The sequence below is a fragment of the Xiphophorus couchianus genome, chromosome 4 (genome assembly GCF_001444195.1).
Source record: "Xiphophorus couchianus chromosome 4, X_couchianus-1.0, whole genome shotgun sequence".
NCBI classification, from domain to species: domain Eukaryota; kingdom Metazoa; phylum Chordata; class Actinopteri; order Cyprinodontiformes; family Poeciliidae; genus Xiphophorus; species Xiphophorus couchianus.
Window position 1 is genome coordinate 11,632,837 of NC_040231.1, and position 27,669 is coordinate 11,660,505.

The 27,669-nt window shown below is 37.7% G+C and overlaps 1 protein-coding gene across 7 annotated transcripts in view; it reads left to right on the top strand.

The window, feature by feature from the left end:
• The window catches only part of esrrga (estrogen-related receptor gamma a), a 99,447-nt gene extending 72,905 nt beyond the window's left edge, over positions 1 to 26,542 (top strand). For 6 of the 7 annotated variants that reach the window (XM_028015803.1, XM_028015805.1, XM_028015802.1 and 3 more), the window contains exons 7-9: positions 16,158 to 16,264; positions 16,351 to 16,513; positions 20,824 to 21,068. In XM_028015803.1, coding sequence (XP_027871604.1) covers positions 16,158 to 16,264; positions 16,351 to 16,513; positions 20,824 to 21,068 — 515 coding nt within the window. Of the gene's footprint in view, positions 1 to 16,157; positions 16,265 to 16,350; positions 16,514 to 20,823 lie in introns of all 7 variants that reach the window. The other variant, XM_028015800.1, reaches the window with a different exon arrangement.
• Positions 26,543 to 27,669: the final 1,127 nt, after the last annotated feature.

Here is a 27,669-nt window from a genome sequence, read left to right on the forward strand (position 1 = left end):
AATTAAAGAAAGGAAAGGCCATTCAGAATGAGCCATTTATCTGTCAGTAGAATTAGTCTTTTCATCCTCTTTTCTCTTCTTTTACTCACTCTTTCTCTCCGCTTCCATAATAACTAAATGGCTACCAGGCAGTCATACTAGCAGCTCTTATCTAGACTTGTGGACACAAAAGAGAAAGACAGACAGGGCGAGCACTTGACTTGACGAAAGACCAAGGAATGAACAAATGAATGAATCAACGACTGAGAGCCGGAACCTATAACAGAGCCCTTTTTTTTTTTTTTACCGGAACCAGGGGCCTTGCCATTAGTGTGTTTTTTACAACCCCCTCCCATTTTCTTTTTTATTCAAGAAGAAATTGCTCTTGGGTCTCCCCCTATTCTTTTGCCTCCCTATCTCCTTTTACTTGCTCTGTCTTTTCTTACAGTCTTTCTCCCTCGCTGTTCCCCTTTCAATTTTGACACTCAGGATAAGCGGTCTATGTGTCGGCTGTAACGTGGCATGATTGAGTTGTAAAAAATGGGCAGTGGTAGGTGGAGGGGTGTCACCATTGGTCCAGCCATTTCATCAGTCTCTGTGGAGATGTGGGCTACCGATTGGAGTGGTGGAGGTGGTGATGGAATGACGAGAGGGGGAGGAAATCAACTATGTTATGTCTGCACACATCATGCATTACCATATAAAAAGTAACCGAAGAGACAGTAGTTGAATTCAGAAAAGTAACTTTTTAATAATTATGTATTTAATTGTGTAGGTAACATAATTTGTTGACACCCTTTAATTTCCTGCTCTCTTTTTGAAGCACTTTGTGATTTTTATTTATGAAATGTGCCGAATAAATAAAATGTAGTTTCTTGTATAAGCAATAACTGAAGTGATCTAGTACATCAATTACACTAAAGCGCTCTTAAAATCCTCCCAAACAGACAGGAACTACTATAAATCAAAAAACAATGATCTTCCAACTCACATGTGACCTTTTTCTTTATTTCGCTTTCTCTGTCTCTATCTTATTTTTCTTTATGGCCTGAAATAACCTCCCATTTGCTCTAACTCCATGGTATCTTCAACCTTTTCATTATTGAGTCAACCTCGACTCTCAACCTCTGTCTCCTCCCACACTCTATTCACATAGTCCCTGTCAACTAGCCTATTATTTCTTTGCTCAAATGAGTTTTTTATTTATTTTGTTGCAGAAAAAAGGCTCTTGAATCTTATCTCTTATCAATCAGAACACTAAAAGAAATATTTCTCGGCCCCAAAAGGAAAACTTCACACCCAGAGTCTTTCATTTTTGTCTTATTTTTTTATGTGTGTTTTCTTACATTCAAACAGTTTAGAAATGGTTGTCAAATAGAGAATTAGTTTGTCAAGTAAATGCAACCCAGCTAAACATTTCTAAAGGGTTAGGGTAAGGGTGGGTGTGTGAATTAAATTCAGTAACCCCAATTTTGAATGAGAATTACTGCTCTTTTTACCAATTCAGATATAGACACTGTAGCCAAGCGACACACATACAAACTGTTGCACATGTTCAAGACTTTGATACTCCAGCTGACATAATTAACACTGGAACACATCACAACAAGCTGCAGAAGGTACTTTCTATGATCCCCCCAGGCTTCTTTTAAACTCAGCAAAGCATCAGTAAAAAAATTAATGAAATCACCAGAAACAGGAAATACAGCACTCTCACTTTCCTATTCCATTTGGCAACTAAATTGGAACAAAACGTCTTAAACTGAACAATTATTTCTTTCTTCAAGTCTTAATTGCCTCCATTTCTTTCTTCGTTGCTATACCTTTTCCAGTTCATCTTTTAATGTGCCCCCTCTCAAAGCTTTTAGGTAGTTTAATAAAATGTCATGAAAACACACAGGTCAAATATGTCAATAGAAACTCTCACACACCCACCCACGCATTTGCCCTCATTCTGTCTACAAATGCTGGTTCACTTTGACAGTGACAGCATTTAGGCGCCTTCTTAACCCAAAAGAAAACTGACAAAATCCTGAAAAAGTTCAAATGTACACATTGAGTTAAAGCTACATAGTTACATACATTGTATAAAACGACACATAACCATTTTTTCGCCATCTGTAGTTGTATAAAGTGAAACATTATACAAGGAATGTTAAGTCAGTTAGGAATATGAAAATAATTCATGTTTGCTAAATGGGTTTCTTCACAACATTTCAATTAACTGGTACACATGTGGATGTATTTTAAGGGGCACCTTAAACACAGCCTTGTGTGACATCATGGAAACAACAAAAAACATGACAAGATTTAAAAGAGAACTGTCAACTTCTAAAAGTCTGGTTTGCCCTGCACTTTCCGGTTTCCTGTCACACCCTTTTCTTCAGATAGTTCTGTGTAGATAAAAACATCATGAGTATATCTGGTGTCTTTATCCACAGTGAAATCAGACTTTGTTTTGCCTTGTTGCTGAAAATGTGCTATATAAATAAAATTACCTTTACCTTTACTTTCAGTTTTGATATGCACTGAAAAGCCACAAGGCAAGGAACAAAAGCTTAATGTTTTTTTAAGCTTCCATCAGACTGATTGCACTAGAATTGGAAGTTTTGGGCCACAGTGACCCTTTAAACTGGGACACTTACAAGCCTGAGAACACAACCCAACCGTGGATTATGGTGGTAGTAGCATCGTGTTTTGTGGGACTTTTGCTGAAGGAGGGACAGGTGTGCTTCACAAAATAGATGGCATTATGAGGAAAAAACATTGTGTAAACACTGAAGCAACATCTTAAGGTTTTGAAGCTTTTACACAGAGATCTAACAAATGGACAGTAATCCAGCAAGATGACAGTAAAGTCAATGTTTTGGAGTTTCCATCAGAAAGCTCTGATCTTAGTCCATAGAAAATAGCAAAATAACCTACAAGCCTGATTCACTTATAGTATTGTCAGGAGGAAAGGGAATTTCTTTTGGTAATCCTGACTATGGTAACACAGGAAAAAAATATTGTGATGTAGTGTCAGAAAGTGGGGGAAAATCAACCATTTTGTCTTTTCACAAGGTGTATTAAAATATTTCTTTTCAATTGTATATTTGCACAGAAAACACAGTTAATATTTCTTGAGAAACTTGAATTATATCAATAAACATTTTAGATTTAGAAGATAAAAGCATCGTGGCTTGAGTTGGGTTCTTTTTCTTTGATGTGGTATAATCGACTGCCATTCCCATACTGTAATGATGTCTAACTTAATCTGACTTTATTGGAATCTGATTTGCATTTGGAATCCCAATCTGATTTAGTTAATGGGCCTTGGTAGATTTCGATGGCTATCTGCAAGCTTGTGCTTCAAGTCTCTGTTGATTTTCCTTCAGCGCTGTTCACTGTGTTTGATTTCCATTTCTGCTCATCCCCAAGGTTTAATATGTGTCTGTTTGCTTGTGTGAGAGAGTGTTTGTCTGTTTTATTGTTCACATCCATGCAAAAGAGATATCTTATTTTCCTTTGCACCATCATGAATTCCTCTTGCAGTACAAACAAACACATCCTTGTTTGCAGATGAAAACAAATATTGATGGAATCAAATTAGGGAAAGAATATTTGATATTTGATTCTAATGTTTGGATTAAATTGGACTACTTTTATTAGATTAAGGCAGAAGCATCACCATTATGAGAAAATGAAGGCGCTTTCTTGACTGTGCCTTGCTTTTTTTGTCTTCCAGCAAGACCAAGGAACACCCTCTCTTACTTTTTGACAAATGCATATCATATATAACATATGAACATATCTTTTGCATGTTTCTGTGTCTTTCGTATCAAGATAAATTCAAGATTCTTGACTGTCTTAATACGCCTTACTTCAAGTAGCGGAAAAAATTGGCAAACTTATTCGTATTCGTAACCTTTGCCTAAAAGAATTCAACTATTTTTAAACTGTCTTTACAAACAAAAATCTGAAAAGTGTGGCATGCACTTGTATTCAGCCCCCTTTACTCAACTTTACTTCAATGAACTTCCTTTGGACTAATCGCTTCCAAAAGCCATTTATGTCACAAATGTAAATTTGTGACCTTTGTGATTTCTATTTTTGTGTTATTTACTTGTATTTCAATATTTTTATTTATTTCGTATATGAACTTTTTTGTGTCTTTAGTAAATGAAATGACGATGATCATTTTAGCTGAGTATAAGCACAGCTGTTTTCTGAATGCTCCAGAGGTGTGTTCAAGAACATCTGTGAACAAATCACTTCATGAAAACCAAGGAACATAGCAGACGGGTCAGGGATAAAGTTGTAAATAAGCATGTGGAAGAAGAACTTCTGGTCAGATAAGATAAAAAAAAAAAGTTTTCGCCTGCATATAAGGAAAACACTATGTGTGGCAGAAAACTAAGACTTCCTATCATCCAAAACAAACTCTACACTCTTTGAAATATGGTGGTGGACAATTAGTTTTTGGCATTAAGTCAGACAGAACTCGTGCTAATTTGCAAAGTTAATTTAGCAAAAATATCTGTCTCTAAATATTTAAAGCTGATACAGATATACCCCAGACTTGTGACTGTAAATGCTTTGAATGATGGTTCCACAAAGTACCAACTCAGAGGGAATGAATACAAACACATTTTTATTTTTTTTTACATTTTTATTTGTAAAAAAAAAAAAAAACAAATAAATAAAGCAACCCATGAAAATTTTTTTCTTATCAAGAGAAAAAAGTATTTGCAAAATTGTTCCTCTGCATTGTTTTGTAATCTAATGTTTCTTTTTCAAGTAATTACATTTGTTTTTCAGTCTATGAAAGACTCTCCGCAATCTGACAATCCTGACCTATCTATGTCAGCTATTCTCTGCCTCCTTTCCACACAAATTTCTAATAATGTTATACATGTTTCTGTTAAGAAGCACTTTAAAAACACACACATCCAAAGACGTCACTGTACTTACATACACAGACTCACACAGTTTTATATGTCAAACCAGACAAGCAGTAACAAATAAATCAACAGACCATCTGAGCCCATCATCATCTAAGTCATTATGAGCAAACAGTCAGTTTTTACTACTTTCAATTTGCTTCTGTGTTTGTGAGTTTTTGTTTGTGTGTTTGTGTAGTTGTGCAGGTGTCCTAGACGGAAAAAGAGAGAAATGATGTGATATGATGATATGCTGGCGGGGCATAAAGATAGATGATCATAATTACGCACAGGCCAAACTCCATTTCAAATCATCATCATCCTGGTCTATCTGTTGGAGTGCACACACAGATACACACCAAAAGCTCACCCAGAGATTCATCCACCTCAACACACACACGCATATCACACACCTAAGGTATGCATACTGCAAATCTAGCGGAAGGAGGGACAGGCTTGTCATGGCTTCACATTATTTTATCTCGGTTCATGCAAAGTTCACAGACAGGCATGAAATGGTTATTCTTCCTCTGCCTCACTACTCTATCCTTCTATTTATTCCTTTTTCACTCTTTGTTCCTCCATAGTCCACTTCATTTTACTCTCCTGTAGCTTTTTCTTCTCGCTGATCTTTTCTATTCTGCTTTTCCTTTTTCCTACTTTTTCTCCCCCCACCCCCTCTTCACCCTTTTTAAATAACATACAAGAGGGTTTCCATTAGGACATTAGCAGATGGGTAAATAGGTTTGATGTATGAGTCACCAGCTGAAAACAATGTAACAAGTGCAAACATTTCGTAGACAAGCAAATGAAACCATCTGCAAGCTAACAGCAGTGTAGGACTGCACATTCTTTCATAGATAGTTGTCTTTTTAGAAACTGGACTAAATACAGATGTACCTGACTGCCTGCCTTTACTCACATCATGTAATTCCTGCAAGAGTTTGCCACTTTTCACCTGCTGTGTAAGAAATGGCTGTGGCTTCTCCTCCCTTTGGCTTACAGGGCACCCAAAGTAAATACAAACACACACATGTACATGCCCACAGTAGTAATAATATGTGTATTTTTGTGTCTGCTTAATCTTGATGGGATGTTTCATCTGCAGGCTGCCATCACAGCTGGCTGCCTTATTGTCTGGGTCAGACTGATGGGCTTCTGTTAAGTGCCTATGAGTGTGTGCAGGTGTGTGTGTGTGCGTTTGTGTGTCATTTTTCCAGTTTATATGTTTTGGTTTTTTTAATACTGTTAGTCTTCATGTATCCTTGTACATTAGCACATAACTACTTGTCCTCTAATATAAAAGGTAGTTTTCTCCTTGTTGTCTGACCACTATATTTCCACATTGGAGTATGTATGTGCATTGTGTGTGAGTTGTCTATCAAGCCACACACACAGCCGAACCAAGCCATTGGCTTGGTTGCTGATGATGACATATGAGTTCCTAGCCTTGGTAATGGCTGTTAAATCTCATAATTACACGCTTCTTTATTGCAATGCATAATGACCCCACAGCACTATTGGACAATTAATTAAGATTTTCAGCCCAGGCTTTTTCAGGCCCAGATGAGGAGCTGGAATGAGGTCTAATGTTCTTGTCTTCAAGCAACGACATTAAGACATGGTGCTTCAGGAAAGGAGGCTCTGTGTGGATTCGTTTTTATCTCTGCCGCTGTGTCCCTCTGTTTATGTCTTTCACTCCCTTCCCTTCCTCTTTTCTGCATCGCATCAGTGGTTGAAGCCTATCCTCTAGCTGACTGGGTTCTCAATGGTGATTTTGGCAAACATATCTCTAATCTGTGAATGGTAAATTAATCCCTGTGGAGTTTCAGTGGTGCTCCCTTTATGGAAGCTACGGGGGATTAGACAGATAGAATCAACACAGCCTCATAATCTCATATAGAGACACCAGGCCTAGATAAGGACCACTGGGTTTGTTTTAAAGCCACAATCAGTAAGATTTTGCTGATACACCAATTATGCCGGGGAGTACATCCTGTGACGTTATTTTTAAATACTTTTTTAATACATTTGTAACCAAAAAGCAACGTTAGATCTACTATAAAAGGCCAGATGCCCTGGATTCTTAAATCGACGCATATGGATAATCTGTAATGAGATCTCCCAATTATACCTACTAGGCAAACCATTATGACCACTGGCAGGTGAGGTGCAAAATATAAATTCGTCACCATGACTTGTTATTGGGTGGGTTGAATTAGGCTGCAAGAGAATATTTTGTCCTCCCAAGTTTACGTAAAAATTTGAGCAATTTGACAAAGACCACATTCTGATTGCTGGACAATGAGGTCAGCATCCCCAAAATTGAAACTCTTGAGGAGTATTTTGATAACAGGGTAGTGATCAGAAAAACAGAAGTGGGCTCATCTGATGATGCATAAAGGGAGAAAAAGTTAGTTCATATACGTAGTTCAAAACAGACTTATAAACTACAATACCCCAATTTGCTGAATAATTTATTGCTGGTTCTGATAGGAGCATATCAGAATGTCACAGTTTGTGCATGGGGTTGTAAAGCAGCAGAACAGTCACGGTGCCCAGTCCATCCCTGGGAACCGTGACTTGGGCTCCAGTTCCCAAGACCTCAATTCAGTCAATGATGTTCTGGACAAACAGGTCCAATCTATGAAGGCCTAACTTTGCAACTTATAGGACTTAAAGGATCTGCTGCTATCATGTTTGTGCCAGATCCCACTGCACACCTTCAGAAGTGTACTGGAGCTTATGCCTTGATGACTCAGTGCTGTTTTTGCAGGAAAAGGTGGACCAACACCATAATAGGCTATCTGTCATAATGATATACTTGGTTGGTGTCCTATCAGCATTGACTCTTGTTGCATTTTAAGTTTGTAATCATTAGTAATGACCAGCAGCATTACATGTGTTGTATATGTTTGTGAAAAAGGGACAGACAGAAAGAGTTACTTTGTAAGCTGCTCGGCTGTGTGTATACGCAGTTAATTCCCCAGACAGATTTGTGCACACACACACACACCCCAACACACCCCGAGTGGTCAATCCAGTCTGCATCAGCAATATATTGACGGAGGGAATGGCAGGATGCAAAGGTGGAGGATGAGGAAAAGGACGGATGATAGAAGTAAAGGAAAAAGTGAAAATAGTATTAGTAGTGAAGGGCTGAAAAATAAGGTGTGAACTGCAGCAATATATTTATTTCAGTAAAAATCATTAAGTAGAACTGAAGGTTATCCCTGGAGCAGGTCTCTGGTCTCTATATGGAGTCAAAAAGACTTGGCCTCAGTGGAGCTTGCAGTGCTCATACACTTAACTACACACCCCCACACACTCCTCGACTCTGCCCTGGTGGAGCTAGAAGTAGGTAATTAAAATGTAAATATTGATATTTTATTATTTGAAATGGCTCCACTGCGATGCTCTTAATGTCACTCCATCTGTCGTCTCCACGGAGACTTGGGGTTGCCCTGGACGACCTCAACGACCAGCTGCCCCCACCCAAGCAACCCCACAACGGCAACAGCTAGCGCACTAGACAACGCCTTCGTGTTGAGACAATATCATTTTGGGTCTAATTAAGTGTTAAATATTAGCACCCGCAACCACAGAGACAGCACACACACCAAACACACACACACACTATGCCTCCTCTCTTCTACGTCTCTGTCTTTTACACACACACACACACACGCCTACACACTTACAGAGCACTCATCTTCACTACAGCAATGGGAAGATTTTAAGTGTTAATCTTGCAGTGCTGCTGATGGTGTCTAATGTATGCAATTAACAGTCAGGCAGGGCTGAGGGTTTGGTAATTAGCTGGCTGTTCACACTGATTAGAGGCTACCGCAGCCCTATGACTGCTCTGCTCTCCCCCAGGCCGCATGGAGGAAAGGGGGGTTGGTGAAGAAAAGAGAGCTCAAGGGGGGAAGGGGGAAGAAAGATATTTTAACCAAGAATGTTTGAGAGGATGAGGATCCAGGTGTATAATTGTGTTTGTAATGTATCTTTAGTAAATGCGACTAAATTGAAAAGAAAATACAGTTTTCAAATCAGTGCTATAACCAAATAAAGTAATTTATTAATTTTCCTGTGGTTTACTATTTAATATCAACACAAAAAGATTATGAAATAGTCTTCAGCAAAAGTTACAAACACTTTATACACAAAGGCCTGTCATCAGTATACTTAAATTTAGTTGTCATGAAATAATCATAAAGATGAATGTGATTGTATGTGAGGTTAGAGGCTCCTTGTTTGACAGGGTTGAAAAAGTAGCTCGTACTTCAGAGAAGACATTTTTTTTATTGTAAGAAAGCCGTTTGTCACAGTGTGTAAAAAGGTTATAAATGTGTCCAACAGTCAATGGTTGACAGCAACCAAACTCATTCAAAGTAAAACATTTGACCCTTAACTTAATATATTATTTCTGACTTTTATCATTGTGTCTGATCTTCATATTCTTAACCATAAGAAAGGAAAAGCAAAGTAAAAACATGAAGAATGAAACAGTGGAAAACATCAGTGAATATTAGCATTAGGCAAACAGCTTCCAATTATTTCAAATAGAATCACTTCCTGTTTTATTTATTCAGACACTCAACAATAAATGCCAACCTGTTTCTGCGCGTCTTCGTTGAAGATGAAGGTATATTTCTATTTTTGGTGGGAAGAAAATTTGACCTAATTTTGAAATAATTCACAGCAGTTCATATGTTTTTTTCACATGTTGAACTAAATAAAAAGGTCAAACTAAGAAATCCCACAAGTTCCAGTGTAACAGACTGTGTTTTGGATGTTCTTTGCTTTGATTTTAGTCAAACTCAGTTAAATATTAGTCACGTGGGCTTTTAAAACATAAGCAAAATTTCTGTTTTTTTATTTTTCTATTTTGGCGGGGGATTCAATACAGCTGCCTCTATCAAGGAACTTGAAGCACGTGTTTGTTATCCAATCTGTCAGTTGTATTCACCAGGTCAGACCACAAATAACACTAAGAATCGGTTTCAGCCAGGAGAACTTTACAAGGATTTTGGCCATGAATGCTGAAACTTAACATATGATTTAGAAGTGTATGTCATGTCAACTCCAAACCCAATGTGTCTAAGAACCCACAATGTGTCAGCAGGCGTGTGTGTGTGTGTAAGACAATGTGTATCTGGGTGTATCTTTAAGCTCTTTTAAATTAACTGGTTTTCTGGGTAGATTTGTTTCCATCTCGTTGCGCATCTCTGTGTAATTGGGTCAGCTGGTGGATGTGTGTGTTTGGGTGTGTGAGTGCAAGACAGTTTGCGTTCTTCACATTTCTTGAATTGTTTCAGCCTGACCAAAGCCATCACAGGGGGCCCATGTTCATTTTGGCTGTCGTCTGTCCGTATGGTACGGAACAGTTTGAGATACAAACACACAAACATGAACACGCACACACACTCAGAGAGCACTACAAGGGAGCACTTGCATTGCCCAGCAGGAAACAATTTGCGCATGTTTAAACACAAACACATACAGACAGTGTAGTGAGAGCGAGCACTGGAGTTTCATGCCGTCACACAGTGTGCCTGCATGACAAAAACACACACTGAGATACACACAGGGCACCGTTGAGCTGGTAACTGTTGGAAACTTCACGCAATCTCGGTCTCAGTGGGCCAGTAGACTTAAATCTGTCCCCTGCAGGACACAGTATGTGCACATGCTGAACATAGAACATTCGTCCACTGTTGGAAATGAACAATGAGAAACAATCAAAGGAAATTCATTGAAACTCCATTGTTCTCATCTCCTCTTGTCTACCTACAGTATAAGAAGATCTGACACACTGAGTGTTTGGTTGCCTTTTTTTTATTATAAAATTCTCATCTTTCCATTCAACTTCCCATGGATATAGCATGCTGTGAACATCCAGCGTCTTTAGCAATAATGTTTAATGACTTTCAGATATTCAGAGAGGGACTCCTTTTAGAAAAAAAAAAAAATTGTTTGAGTTTCATGTGGACAAAGTGTTAATTTTTTTTGACACTTTTGTAGAGAAGTGAGACATCGTCATCTTTTTACTTTATCATTAATGAGCGTAAGGTAATTATGCACGAAGACACACTCCCTTGTGCCCTGATTTTGCTTACTGCATAAGCAGTTTCACAACGTTGTTTTACATTTCTGGGATGCAGCTTGAAGCAATTTAATTTCTTAAAACTTCAAGTCAGATAACTTTCCAAAAGAAATGTGGATTACAGCTCTCACATTGTTTAGGCTGACAATGGTTGCCCTGAAGACATGGTCAAATAAGTAGCAGCTATTTTAACAGAACGAACGGGTGGTCCCTGGCTTCATTATGACGTAAATAACTGGGATATTTATGTCATTTATATTTTACGTATTTACAAGTAAAAATCCTTAAGCGTCTTTCCATGCATCCATTGTCTTACGTTTATCGGGTCACATGGGCAACAGGTCCAGAACAGAAATCCAGACATGCCTCTCCCTCAGTGATAACACCAACCTCATACAATCACAGCGCTTGTCAATGAAATGTGTTTTAAAAAGTGAACATAGGATAACATAAAAGATGGGCAACTTGTCAATCCTCAGATTACATTCAGAAGCTTTACAAAAACTTTACAAGGTTTTTTTTTTTTGTCTTGTTCATCAGTACCTCCTTTGTCCGTCTCTATATCTGTACGTATATGGCATTTGTCCGGCTGCAGTTCTTTACAAGACTTTAAGGAGTATCCAAGCCTTTGTTTATCATCCCCTAACCTGAAGTGTTCCACGTTGGGCTTTGAAAACTGTAAAAAAGACTAAAAAAAAACTTGTAAAGCCATCACATTTGGTGTCAACATATCAACATATTAACATATGCTAATCTTGGCAGCCCCTCACGCTGTTGGGAATATAAACAAACCCAGTACTACCAACTTTTCAACTATTAATGTGAAAAATAAGCTTAACAAATTTTTATCCTCTGATGTAAGACAAAATATAGGTTTTTGATGTGTAGAAGATTCATACTCCAGTAAAACATATCACACTTATCTTGCCGCAGCAATGTTGGCCTATTTTATCTAACCTAAAGTCTCACAGTGGGATTAAGTTGGAAGTTGGCTCATTTTGATTAGATGTAGCCCAGCAGCACTGATTTGACCTGCTTCTCTGCTGGCAGCACATCGGCCATGTGCACACATTTTCACAAAATGTATGGTGTAGAGGTATTATCCACCATGGAGGACCATGACTAAACTATGCTTAAACCACTGAGACAAAACTGTCCAACTGATGTGCATCATAGAGTTGGTGAACAAATTTGGATGCCCTTTGACAGTCTGTATTTGTTTGTGTCTTTTTAATATCAGCTTCCAATTAACAATGTTGACAAATATTTACTAACATGAATAAACCATAAAAAATGAAGAAAAAAACTGTTTACATTTTTGACTTTGTAAATATATTTCTATAAAACATATGTCTTCTGCTTAATAATAAAATAGAATATTCTAACTTTTATTCCCATTGAAAATGGCTAACATTTCACACAACTATTTCTCTTCAAATGCACATAATGAAAACATTAATTAGTATTTTGTAATGCAATGCATTTTAGTTTGATATGCTAATCGCTACTGAACAATGAAGACCACGGTAAGATTAAAAAGACCTTTAAAAAGACGGATGCAGCAGTTTTGAGTTTTGAAATGAATTTCAAGAGGTCTCAAAAATATTTGGAAAATTTCCTTAGGCCAATATCAGAAAACCCATGTGGCTACAAGAAACGTATCTCTTAAGGTGAGATGCTTTTTGTGTCCTAACTTTTTTTCAACCAAATTTTGTTGCAGCTAAATCTCTTTTCTTTTCAACATACAAAATCGATTCAACATCGAGTTGAGGACATTTATTAATAAAGACCTGGAGAACATCAACACCCTCTTGTTTTCTTTTCCTAAAAAAATAAAGGTCAAACTACTGACCTAGAAATTTGCTAGTTGTATTAAGTTGTATAATTGTGTGCAATGTTAATAACAGTGATCAAATCCCCACAATAACACCTGTTTCATTATGCTACACACACAGAGATACACACACAAATATATTTGTTGATGCAACAGTTATCACACACCAGCATAGCATGCTCATACATACACTGAATCGCATTTATGTGTTCATAAGCATCAATCGCTTCTCACTGGTTCCAGTTTGCCCTGTAACCACACAAAAACAAATATAGGGCTCCGAGATATGTGTGTTTGTGTGCATCTGCGAGGCAACTGGAGCGTGAGAGAGGGCTATCCTGTAGGTGTGTGTGTGTGTGTCTGAGCCCGGCTGTTGTGCGGTCTCCGGTGTAAACGTGCAGTCAGGACTCATTTGGCAGACAAACAGGCCGCAGGGTGGCTGGGGAATCAACGTGTGTTTCCTTGTGTGTGTTTGTTTTCATGTGGCTATCTGATGGAGAAAAGTGAAAAGAAAAGAGAAAGAGAGCACAAGAGCAAGCAGAGGAGGTTAAGTTTGCATGACTGCACTGTAGCCTCTTTCTGTCAGATGCCGTGTGGCACATGCGCAGAGAAACACACACACACCACACGCACACAGACCATTATGCACTTATGGTAAAAAATATACTAAAACTCATGAAAAGGCACAAAACAAGCAACATTCCACGATTTCTGCTTCCAGACAGAACTATAATTGGCTGCTCTCAACAAACAGCCGCATAAACTTCTTGTAGATCTACACATTTCTGAGCAAATATTTAGTCGTTTGAATGTACGCTGCTCCACATCCAACTAAGCAACTAAAACTAAGTTCAAAGCTCCACACATTACAACAACCTTACAACCCACTCACACCTCCTAACTCAGTATGAGATGCCTTATCAACAATGGGCAGAAAGGAAATGTAATTAGAACCAAATAAGGAACCTTCTTTTGTCAATTGAAATCACAGGTATGAAAGAAAGGTCTCCACCCCTCCCACCTCCACCATCAGTTCTCCTCCTACCTCCTCTCCCCCCACTTTTACTTTCTTCTCTCCTCCATCGCTCTCTCCCTCATACTTTCTCTTCCTCCATCAATACCCCTCTCTCTCCATCATCAGCACTAAATTCCCATTGATGTTTCTTTTCTACTGCTGTATCGATCGCTTCATGAGAAGGAGGGGAGGAAAGGTGGAAGAGAAGAAGGGAGAGATGGTGTTATCTGTTAATTAATTTGTCCTGAAGCCGGCCGCCTATTAATCAGACAGATAAGAGGCATTGGATGGCTGAACGGCGCAGACAGGCTGGTGAGGCAGAGAGAGGGAGAGGCACACACACACACACACGCTAACACACGCTTAGGTATGCACATGCAAAGACTCATGTATGGGCATTTTGTGTAAATAGACTATGGGAAAAAATAGAATAAGCCAGCACCATGAAAGTGTATCTTTGTTTATTATTTACTACTCTCAAGATATACAGATCTTCATAGAATAGTTGCAGCATAAAGACACCTCATCCTGATAAAAATCGTTGATGTGACTCAAAAAGAAAAGCTGCACTTTCAGCTCAATAAATTAATTACAAGGTTTTAATTATTGGTCTTTATTTGCATGCTGTGTGTGTGTGTGTGTGTGTGTGTGTGTGTGTGTGTGTGTGTGTGTGTGTGTGTGTGTGCATGTGCAGGCGTGCACATGTGTGCACTTTATTTGTAATTAGGAGGGATGTGTTTGTCAATGACCGCATTTACAAACCCACTTATCATGCAGATGATTTTTGATGATGTAAACAATTTTTATTAGTAGTAGTTGTGTTTATTTTAATTTGTGTACAAAGTTTTTGTAATCGGGACCTCAAATACCTCACTTTTGAGTGTGAAAAGGTTGTTTTTTCTTTTGCTTTGTTTTGCAAGGCGCTATATTTTGATGTGTGTGTGTGTGTGTGTGTTTTTTATATCTCTTGAAATGAAATATTTGTTGAAACACCCAAGAACATTACAATCAACACTAGCTTGCAGCTTCGCCTTAATGAGGCACCTGTCCCCAATACACAAACTCCACCTAATATATCCAGCATCTCAAGAGGAGGCCCATTGCAGCAGATGTTGCTAAAGTTATATCTGCCTTCTCATCTGCCTGTTTTCTTGGCAGGATGCTCTATTCCAACACACACACACACAAATGAACAAACTGGGGGAAGTGGCTCTGCAATGAGGTCTGACAGGTGTGCTCTCATGGTTCACTGTCGCTGCATTCTCTATGAAGGTTTGCACTCATGAAAAAGCAGCCATGTAGGCAGACAGGCAGGTGTGAATGGACAGGTGTGTGAGGAAGGGACAGCTGTGAGGAGATGTGTGAGTGGGCAGGTGTTCCATTAAAGAGAAATAAAAAGGAAAATAGTTTATCATACAAAAGTAAGACAATTACAAAAAAAATGAAAATAAAAACATAAGGATCAGACCATAATTAGGAATAATATTTAAGCATTTAAATGGACAAGATGCATGAAAATGGAGCAAGAAAAAAAAAAAGAACAAACAGATGAGATCAGTCAATGAAAGACAGACTCAGATATAAAAGCACAGGCTGTGGTGAAAAAGACAGATCTCCAAATGAAAGGACATGGATTGACCACTAAAGAAACCAGCAGTTTTAAGGCCGTAGCAGCAATTAGTGTGTGTTTTGAGTAGCGCTGCAGTGATGTCCAGCATTGATCCATGGAGGCTGTGGCAGGCTGAGATAAGGCTTACCATCCCCCAGGGAATAGCCCTGAGCCAAGGGGACAGAGGAAGTGGAGGAGGAGTACTGGAAGGAGGATTCTGGTCAAGTTAATGGATGAAGGGTAAAACAGAAAGATAGAAAGTAGTTGAGCTTGACCCTTTTATCCTGTCTTTTATATATCTTCCTTACTTTGTAGTTTAACTTTTGATTACTTATTGTAATCTTTGGATTTGGTTACTTGCAATAGCAGTATTACTGATAAGTAAAAGGTAATTCAGTCTTTGAGTATATTTTAATGTTTTGAAAAAGTGTTCTTTTCTTTAAAAAAAAGTCCTCTACAATGTGTTTTTATTCTCTCCTTCCCAAAAACATTCATTCAACACTTAGTTTATGTTGAGACTTTATACACACCTCAATATGAGTTTGTTAAAATTCAAAATGCATAAAACATTCAACTTGTGCATTTGATTCGAAATGGCAGAAATAAAAACCAGCAAACAAACATAAAGGAAGAAATTAAGAAATTTCCCTTCCTAATGTTTGTCTTTTGGATGTGTCACTTTCCTCCAGGTTTCTCCACGCTGTCTTTGGCAGACCAGATGAGTCTACTGCAGAGTGCATGGATGGAGATCTTGATTTTGCGTGTTGTGTATCGCTCACTCTCCTTTGAAGATAAGGTAGGAGGCTTCACTGTTTTCTTCTTGCTCAAATGAAATTGACAGATTCCAATCTAATTTGTGTCTTTTTCCTTGCTTCTTTGTAGCTGGTGTATGCTGAGGACTACATAATGGACGAGGACCAGTCAAAACTAGCTGGCCTTCTGGACCTGAACAACGCTATTCTTCAGCTGGTCAAGAAATATAAGTCTATGAAGCTGGAGAAGGAAGAATTCGTCACTCTCAAGGCTATTGCGCTGGCTAACTCAGGTTTGAAACTGTTCACGCTTAGCTGTTTTTCTCCCTCTGTGCACTGATGTCTGTCTGCTGAGAGAGAGTTAATCCCAGGAATCTAGTTTATTCCCGTGGGGCTCATTTAGGATGAAACACCAGAGCCTGATTTCAATACCATGCATACAAACACACAATAACACTCCTGTGCATGTTTGATGAAGTATGCTTACACATAAGGGGATGGATTTTTTGTTGTTGTTGTTGTTGTCAAGTTTACCACTTCCACTGTTACTGCCACCCACATTTGTCTTGTCATACTCCAATTGTCACAAGTGCCGCTCATGCCCACACATATTTTATGCATGCATGCTCAGAGGGGGTGTAGTACAAACATGCACAGACATGTTCAATCTGAATTCAACCCCCAAACAAAGTGGCAATCCCTTTTATAATTAGCATAGTCGTCTCTTCAGATGCCTGTTAAATAAAGTAAAATCATTAGGCTCCCGAATCTGTCGATAAAGGCCCGTCTCTGATGTGTCCAGCTGCATCGACAGCTGACTGACGCACACGCACTCGCTCACACACACACCTTCTTCCTCTCATGACCCGTCTTTTGAACTTTGTCTTGGAAGCCAGCCAGCTCTTCAGTACTCTTTAATTACAAGGGGGAAGCTGTCAATACAATGTGTTTAAATGGGAGAATGTACTGCAAGCGCTTTCAATGGGTGAAGTAGAACCCTTTTTTTTGTGTGTGTCAGTTTTCATCTGTGCTCGTCAACAATCCAAACATTTACACATAAATTTATAAACTAGGGTGTTTTTCATTCATCTTTCTGACATGGTAATCACAGGAAAAATATATAAAATCAGGAATGTGGATCTAAAAGTAATTTGAAATAGTTATTTTTAACAGACAGAGTGCATACTGGTTTTAAAACATTGGTGCTGTTTTCCAGTAGACCTTCTGTGAAATTCTCCTACTTGTCACATCTTGTGTGCAGCCGTGTTTCCTTACCAAATGCTATTTCTATAAATGTATACACTTTGCTGACTCAGTATTTTCAAAGTCTGTGGAATTCAATCTAAAACAATAGTTGATGATGAAAACAAGAATGATTGCAGTGCCCTGTGTCTTAATTCGATTCAGTCCATTTCTATATTGGCAATTTACAACTGTCTACTATGAGGAGAGATTTCAGGAATAACCAGCATTTGTTGACCATGGGCAGTGATTTAAATAGCCAGACTTAAGAGAAGACTGAATCAATCCCCAATTTTGGAGTAATAAACAACAAAAGGTCATTATAAAACTAGTTAGTAAAGCATAGTTGTATTTTTTAAGTATTTGAATACATTTTTATTAATTTGAATAAAAATTAAAATAGCAAATATAAAGCACAGGTTTAAGGGTTTTGATAACAATTTTGTCTTTTTGTGAACCAAAACATTGTGACTGATGTTGGAAGCTCTCTTTCTTGATAATCTGTTGCTTTAAATGATTATTGTCTGTTAAATAAATATGGATGTTGTTCCTGACAACCAACAGATACATTTATGAATTTTACATTTTAGTAATACCTAAAACGTAAAATTCTTACAAAAATAAATCTTCAGTGCAATCACACTTAATTACTCAATGTAATAAAATAAATAAATTAATTCTATAGATTCCTATTCTTATCATAATCATTGTGTCTGCTGATGCTGCTAAAAAAAGTACCACTCATGATTTGATTGATCGAGCACCATGCCAGGTTTTTCTAGTCAGGTTTGAGAATCACAATGTCGTACTAAACTACATTAACGTCGGTCGATTTTGAGTACTGTCTTTTTATTGGCATTTGCAGTTCAATTTACTTTCAAAAAACATATACCAGGAGTCTCTAAATAATTAATCCAAAAAAGCAAATTCAGACTGAAGAAGTTCTGGAAAAGCACCTACTTCTAGAGTCCAGTTATATATTAGCATGACTGTAATGACAGGCTGCTAAACTCTATGGGAAGTTGTTTAAATTTCATCACTGATGTCCATGTACAGTAAGAACTTTGTATCTTTGCCCAGACTCTAACTGCACTCCAAGACAACAGAATGCTAGCATTAGCATTTTGAAGGGCACTGACACTAATTAATTCACAGGATGCTAATCGTCTGCATTAATGAAGCCAAGCCTTAAGAAATGCTAGCAAACGTGTCCCACATGTAAAGAAAGCTAAACTGGCCATGGGAAACAGGAGGTACATGTGTGTTGTGGTGTAAGTGTGTGTGCTTATGCTTCTGTTTTCCCTCATTTATATGTGAATTAGTTCCATGTTAACATGTACACTGTTAACAGCCTTATGTGCTTGTGCTCATTAAAGTCTGCTGTTTTACTTGAGAGGGTACAGCAGGTCACGGCACAGGCAGAAGCCATGTCTATCAGCTTAAACTCTACACTAATAAAAATAATGTGAAACTCATTAAATTTCCATAAAACTTCATCCCGATAAGTACTGGCTGCACATAAGGAGGGTCCTCACTTTAAATTAAACAATAAAGAAAAGTAGAATTGTTTTTTATGGAGTTTATTAATAGTACTCCTTTACTGACTTGTCACCAGAAGCCATCTCCACATAATGAAATGTACATTTACTTAATATTTGGCCTAAAATTAAATAAGCCAATGTAGTTTTACATGTAAATAAAATTTTGATGATACATTTACTTCTCTCATTGTTTTTTAATAAATTCATCCACCTTCTTCTTTCTTTACAACCTATTTGCTAGCAAACATTCATTAAAAACTGCAAGGAATAAAAATACAAGGAAACACAACAGCTGATCTCAACCAGAAATATGATAGACTGAGCTTTTTATTGATCCCAAAGAAATCAGCCCGCTGACCGCTTTCGTCCTGCATACTGATGTATGTATTACCTTCCCTAAATTGAGCATTGCGTATTGGGGTGTGTTTGTGTGTGTTAATGCGTAAATCTTTGTGTAAATGTTGACTTGTTTTGTCTCTTTGAGCATCATCACTTTTGTTCGTTTCCTCTGTTTTTAATGTCAGTGACCAATTTCCTTTGGTTTTATTCCCTTCTGCTCTCGTATTTTTTTTTTTAGTCTTTACAGTGTGTTTTTAACTTGTGTGCATGTGAATGTGCCTCTAGTGATTAAAAGCATAATATTATGTGGAAAGCTGGGCGTGGTGTAAGTGCAGTGGCCATTGATAGTTGACTTGTAATTATTATTTAACATGCATGTAATCATTGATCAGTACATTGATCAGAGGTTGTGAGCCAAAGGCCAGCTCACATTAGGACTTTGCATCCCAAAGGAGCAATACGGAGCATTATTACTGAGACATTCTCATCCTTTACTGCTAAACATCCAAACACACCAAGAGAGCCAAGACGTGAGCAGCTACAGATTTTTCCACACACACAGAAACTATGTTTGCTGTTGCTGCATCTCTTCATCGTTTCAAGAATCTATCTCTTTTTTTATCCTCCTACTCGTCTTTTCACTTGTCCATTCATCACACCCACAGGCGCACCCCTCAGAGACACTGAGAAAAGTAATGTCTGGATTTATGTGCTGGTAAAACTACGTCCATGTTTTTACTTTTAGTAAAAACATAATTTTTGACTAAATGAATCCATGCTGAATAATCTGTTTTATACAGATTTTTATTTCAATTTCATCATTTGCCTGCAGACATTAAGATCCCTCAAAAAATCATTTGAATTTATATTTGCTTTTTAAGTCAAAAATATAAATCCCAGATTTTGGATTAAATTCTAAGCAGATTGACAGTTATTTGTTGACTGTATGAATTTACATGATTGCAGAATTGCAAAAAACTGCGGGGAATGATTATCAGTTGTTGCATGGAATTAACAGTTGGATAGGTAGGAAATGACAAAGAATTAAAGCCCTTCAACGGGACTGATTAAAACAATTTGTCGACAGATTGCAAATTTTCACAAATATTTGATGTCTTATTTTTTTATTTTTATTTTTTTCTCCAAAGAGTTTTTGCGGCGCTAGTGGCTCGTATTTTTTTTCTACAGTAGGCAGACAGGAAGGAGGGTGAGGAGAGGGGGTAAGACATGCGGCAAAGGTCGTCGGGACCGGGAGTCGAACCCGCGACGTCCGCGTCGAGGACTAAGGCCTCCAAACGTGGGGCGTGCTAACCCCCTGCGTCACCACAGCACGCCCCATTTGATGTCTTTTTGCCACCAAAGAAAGCAAAACCATTTTTTTTTCATTGTAGCATTGTAGGCATCTTATCCCACGAAATGACAATGTATTATCTTTTTAATTTTTTTATTTTATTCTGACATCGACTTTCCTCTCTGTCCAGACTCCATGCACATTGAGGATGTGGATGCAGTACAGAAGCTCCAGGATGTGCTCCATGAGGCCCTGCAGGACTATGAGGCTTCCCAACACCAGGAGGATCCCCGCCGGGCTGGCAAGCTGCTAATGACTCTCCCCTTACTCCGTCAGACCTCCACCAAGGCTGTGCAGCATTTCTACAGCATCAAGCAGGATGGGAAGGTCCCAATGCACAAACTCTTCTTGGAGCTGCTGGAAGCCAAGGTCTGAGGGCGGGGACTGGATCGAAGGACAGATAGACGCCAGTCTGAGTGACTTGAGCTACATGTCAAACTTTGATCAACAACTTCGAATGACCTCTTGTTCTTTTACATGCAGATACTCCTATACTTGCATACACAGACGTGCAAACACACACAGATATGTTCTTAAAAATTGTTGGCTAACACATCCCCTACAGAATCGATCAAAACCATATACCTGAACCCTAAAGCACTAGTTGTTGACTAAGGAGCGTTCACTGGAACCTTTTTTGATGAAGACAGGGACAGGAGGACTCAAGCCTACAAAGGGCCAATGAAAGACGACAGGTCAGAACAGGTACTTCATGGCAGTTATATAACAATTACCAGAAATTCAGATTGTGACAGAACATTTATGCATCAAATAACACTTAAAATGTTAATGAAAGACAACTGAGGGAACATAATAGACAATAAAACGCTCCACATTAGTTCTGAAAGACTCTCAGACTATACCCACATTTTCTTTCCACAATTCCATTCGATATAAAATAATTTTTTAAAGTTCAACACGAACTGAGTGGGGAATAAAAATCAATGCATAGAAAATACTGACATTGGTTGTAGGTGTACATGTACAGAGAAGTTTGGATGGATGGACTGAAAGAAAAGAAGAGGATATTTGCCCTGCCAAAGAATGGAACCACCCATTCAGAGGATGCCAGCAAACTTTACAGTTATAACCCCGATCTGTTCTGGTTTTAGGTGGGTTCCAGTCCTGGACCTAAAAAAAAAAAAAAGAAAGATTGCCCTCCACTTGTCAGTTTTACTTACGGTTGTTGCTGGGTTAGAGCACCTAGGGCCAGGAATGGAAACAAACAGTTTAAACATTTTCTGGTTTTCTGGTTTTCCATGACTCCCTTTTCTCAATAGCACCTGAGTAGCTTCTGCTTCATGAAGACGATTGATTCTAGTCAACCAAAATTGTCAGCTGTGTTTGTACTGTTGATGAAACTAGGAACGATTTAAAAAAAAAAAAAAAAAGGGCAGCTAGACAACGCTATGGTCTGTTGGCCTATAAGACTGATTTGAGTCTTAACACTTGGGTTGTGTTGATATTCAACACCATAATCAGACTTGTGAAACAAAACTGTCTTCCTAACAAAAACCTTTAAACAGTTCACATTTTCTTTGGCGGTAAATACTCTGTCATTCACCCTTCTTGTGTTTGGATATCTGTTTGAAACATTTTTAGCTGTTTGGGATCCAGGGTTGCAGCTCTTCACATACAATATTAGTAGCAGTTTCACTCTCTCAGTGTGCCATTAAAAATGGTCTGGCCCAAGATCACCATCCACACTCCAAAGTCTCACCTCACTACTGCTCTCGTCACCTTAAAGTGTTCGCAACTTCCAGCTCATTTCTTGAGTCTTGTGACTCTCTCAAGAAATGTAGCAGAAGATTCAGTCACTGGACAAAATACGAATCAGACGGAAAGGTTTGCTGACTAAACTAACTTAAGAACAACTGTTTTTGCTTTAAAATAACTTGTCTTTCTTTTTTTTTCTCCTAAAAAAAGAATCATAATGGTAATACCAATATAAGTGTAAATATTTTCATCCTGTATATGACATATATTCCAGCTTTGTTTTATATTTAAAAATGATCTTCTCACAACTGAGTAAGTCAATGTCTTTTCTTTTATTTCCATCAGCCTGACCACTGTCAACATTATCACATATATGTAACAAATATCACAAGTAATAATGTGTTAACAATTCAGTTTGTCTTAAAAACTCTGAGCAATAGTGGTTGTTAATAGGGGGATTTGGGGATTTAGACGAAGTCTGCAATATTAACATTTTGTGCCAGTCTCAAATTTGGGAAAAGGTGTATTCAAAGAAAAGAAATGCTGCTTTTCTTTCTCTGTAAAACTTATTAGCTGTTGGAAGACACTCGACTCTAAATTTGGTAAAGACTGTTAGCTATAGGCAATATGGACCAGGAATAGGATAATCCAGATTAAATTTGCTACCTAAAATGTTCTTGTCATCTTTGTGGATAAAGTTGATCAGATTTAGGGAAGAGAGTTTGTTTGGGACTCACAAATAATATATTCAGTTTATCAATTTGCACCAGAAGGAGCATGTGTTTGGGTTCAGCTGTGAAACCTCATTAAATCAAAGTTTGTTTGGAAAAGCAATGGTGCTAACTAAATCATACCACTTCCTGTTTGCTTGCTGTCATAGACTGTATAAAAGTGGGTATAAAAGTGGGTTGAGAGGGTTGGCTCCTGTGACATCACCAATTGATTTAAAGGGCTCTTTCGTGTTTCAACTCTTCAAGTTCATCACGTGATGCTGCTAAATACTCTGCTTTGGTAACCATTTGAATTGCAATTGAAGCATAATTACATAATGGTCATCAATGTTTAATATGCTAAACTATAGTGTTTGAAGGTGAAAATTCTATAAAAACAAAGTTTTATGAGGTTACAAATATGGTGAAATGTAAAACCCTCTTCGCCATTGGAAATTAGATTTCCTTGGCTTGACAATTGATCCTTATACAGTCTATGCTAGCTGGCTTCTTCCTTGTTAATGGATGGTTAAATTGAAAGTAAAAATAATAGTATCGTAAACCATCAGAAAGAGTGAAGATAATAAAAAGAGGCATTCAGACAAAAGGGAATCGAAGAGTTTATCAAATGCATTTCTACTAATATTTATTAACGTGCCTCCTGTCTGGCTAACTACCTAATTAGCTTGTGACTCGTCTTTTAAATCTGCCTCATTAGCTTGTGTATAAACTGGACTGTTGAGGCTTTTCAGAATAGTAATTTAAGATGTGAATATCTATCTAAGCTAAACTGTAGCTTTAAATGGCTTAAAATGAGGAATACATTTTGATGGCAGTAATTCTAATGTATTTTCTAATGTATTCTAATGTAGTTAACATTAACATAATGTTAACTATAAAGAACATATTTCATGTTTAAATTCACATAGTTTCTCTAGAAGAAAGAATTGGAAAAGGGTTTTACAGTTGGAACAGGAAGCATACATAACAGGTAGACAGTTGACATTTGCTTTTTGTTTGTTACTGTATGTAATTTTTTAAAGCCAAATAAGAATGCCAAAATATCTACTGTAGATGACACTGTAATCTAATGTAAAATTGCAACATTTCACAGCTGAGGAGTGCAGCAATTTAAGTGTAGTTGACCTCTAACAACACATGTCCTGTATCAACCATCAATATTTTTAGTAAGGGGCATTTCCTCTACCTTCTTTAACCCTGCTGTATATTGTAAATTATGCAGATTATAATTCTAACATTATACATTTTATTGTTAAAAAAAATATCAAGAAAAACGTGGGGGGGGGGTGGGATGTAGTTCAGCCTGTGCGTTTCATGTTTGCTGTTTTTTCTGTCAAGAAAAAGAGCTCTATCTTTGATTAATTTCCGTTTGTAAATTGTCTATGATTTCATTCTTTTCTCCTCTGTTGAGTCTTTTTAAGATGTTGCTGTGTACTTTATCTTGTGGTGATTTGTGCTGTGTGCTTCTTCTTTAGACAACAGAGTAGAGTAGAGGCCATGTTGTTTGTCTTTCTGTCAATCAGTACTTTGGGGTCTGGGCACTGGAGTTGCTAAAAATGAACCAAACATGACATAAAGCTCTTCAACTTGGCTACCATGATCAAATTACAGCATTCATCTCTACCCAACTATACATCATTAAATATCAAATATCTAAATGAAGAAACTGATAATTTGTGTAACATTCCTGTAGAATAAAAATATTCTGTATATCTCTAGGTAAATAATGCTGAAATAAAAGGACATTTGAGTAATTAATAGGTGGCACTTTTTTTGATAAATTCACTGTACATATCTGCCCTCTGTAAAGCTCAGCTCAGTCATTATTTTTGATGTTTCAAAAGAAAAATAAGAAAAACGAACAAAAAAATGTTTGTTTTTTTTTCTCTCCCTAGCAAAGAAACCCAATTATCTTCTCCAAAACATCCATGACATTGTGGACACCTGGTACAGTCCAGTACAATTAAAACTCCAAAATACATATTTAAAATCACACCATCACCAACATTGTCATATGTTGTTTTAAGAGAGTAAAATTAGCAAGACACAGATAAAAGATTTGTATGTTAAGTTCTGACTATAAGAGTTGATTTTCCTGTTTTGGTTGTAAATTCTAATATGTCTGACCACTGTCCCCTTGCAAATTGTGTTGAATACTGTTCACTGTACATTATACCAAACAAAGGGTATGGAAGAATGGTGCTCTCTTCCAACTGTTCTTTGTCTTTTGTTACTGTTTTTATTTATTTGTCAATTGTATCCCTGTGAACTCCTGACCTATTCAACACCCTGAAGAGTGTTTAAACTCTCTCCGAAGTGATTAACGCTGAACTGAATCTGTGTGCTCGTCACTGGAAATGGTTTACGCAGATGACACTTATTCCGGCCAAGGCCATTTTGGATGACTGAGAGAAATTATCCTCTGAACTCAGAGGCTTTGTCCAGGTTTTGATCTGACTTAACACCACAATTTGTGTGGAGGGGAGCATTTTACCTCATGCACTTTTTTGTTGCAAGGATTACTCTGAAGACAATGTAAGATGACGAAGCTAAAGTTGCACATTTCTTGTGTTACCTTGTATAGCCAAATGAGGATATGTCTTTTTATTAGGATTCTGTATTTAGAATTAATCTACAGTATTACAACCACCGAAACTGGTGTTTCCACAAATGCCAGTGGGAAGATTGACTGTCTAGGGATTTTTGGTGGGCTTCTGATACCAAGATTTTGACCAGTTTGCACTTTGGGTAACATTTTATTGCCCTCACTTGACGCAAATACTCCATTTTAGAAGAGTTTAAATGGAGCAAAGGGGAAACTGATTGACCCATAGTGGCCAATCATGGCAGACTGTCCCCCGGGCTCCACCTAAAATCTACAAAGACCAAAATTTAGCATCCTACAGCTCTACAATATTTGTCATTTAATCCCAAATTGTAACTGCCACTTGTGCTGCAGCCTGTCTCCAGTCTGAATTTGCAAACGTGGGAATATTTAATGCAGAGAGAGAAACTTTTGTGGGACAAAATAGATGCGCAAGGGTAACAAGGCACTTGAGTGGTGAAGAATTACTGACAACAGAAGACCTTCTAGTATTATTGAAAACATGTCTGTAGATTTTAGATGTGCTTCACATCAATAAATAGAACAAAAAAAAGAAAAACAATAACCTGTATATTTTTGTGACGTGTATCATACAAGTGTGCTCCAACAATAATGTCCATTTGTGTAAATGTATTTATTTCACATTGTATATATTGTTCATTGCAAAAAGAGAGACCTATGATTCTGTAACTTAAACTATTATGGGTTAAAACATTACATGTGTTACTCCAAACTATGCCTTTCAGGATTATTACTGTAGAGCAATATCAATTAAAACCAGGCTTCCAGTTTTGAAATAAGCCTCCTGTCTCTGATTTTTTTCATTTATTTTTTAAATAATGATTTGCCACAACTAGAGTATCGGCAAATAGGAAGCAAGCTATTTTTCTGGTCGTCAGTTCTGCAAGACAAGACTATGACAAGCACTGAATTATAGAGGGCAATTTATAGTTTTCCAACACATGGAAACTTATTTCATTTAGAACCACCACGTAGCCACATTTGGCTTTGTAGTCTTACAAAGCCAGCTCTATATACCCAGCTTTCAAACAGAAAACTAAAACACCTACACAGACTCTTTTTCTTTTCAAGAAGTACACATACAGCCTGCATGTAGACAATAAAAAAAGTGAAATCAAGTATAAATCAGACAGGAGATGGGGTTCCACTTAAACTGGCTGTCAGTTCGTCAGAGTGCATTCTCCGTGACAAAAACTCACTCAGTGTCTTATGCTAGTTTAGATAACCAGGTTATATCTCTGTTTTAATGGGTTTTATTTCTAAAATTTGCATTGGTCATGTCTTTTTATTTCTTAGTCTCTCGTTCAAGATCACACCTTTTTGAACCAATGGCTCCCCCACCCTCGTTCCCCACTCCCCCCTTCTCAGTACCCAGCAACAGTAAATGGGATGCAGAGGGCAGATATTTAATGTAGCATATAGCCATGAAGGGCTTTAAGAAGCTTTTTCCCTAACAGGGGGGAGCCCTGACCTGCAGGCAAATATTTTTCAACTAGATGTCATAAGAAGATATTAGTGGAGCGAATCATTTTTTATAGCCTTCTTGCACACTTTCTTCTCACTCTTCGGTTTAAGTTGCTGCCCGCTCACTCAGCCCTCCGCACAGATGTTTTATTTTACTTGGTTGCCTTTTGGAGTTCATTTGTTTTATTTTATTTTTGATTGATTATTATGATATAATAAAAGCTACTTGAGCATTTCAGCTGCTACGGGGCTCTTATCGTTAACCTTGTGGAACATGTGTTAGAGTGGGTTCCACATGCCGCATCGCTAATGCCCACTTTAACTCTTTTATTTTTTTCCCCCACTGCCCTCTGGCTTCATCTGGATTTCTCCTTGCACCTTCGCTTCTCCAAGTATCTTTTGTGTCTTTTTCTGTGTGATCTCTTCTATCTGCATTATA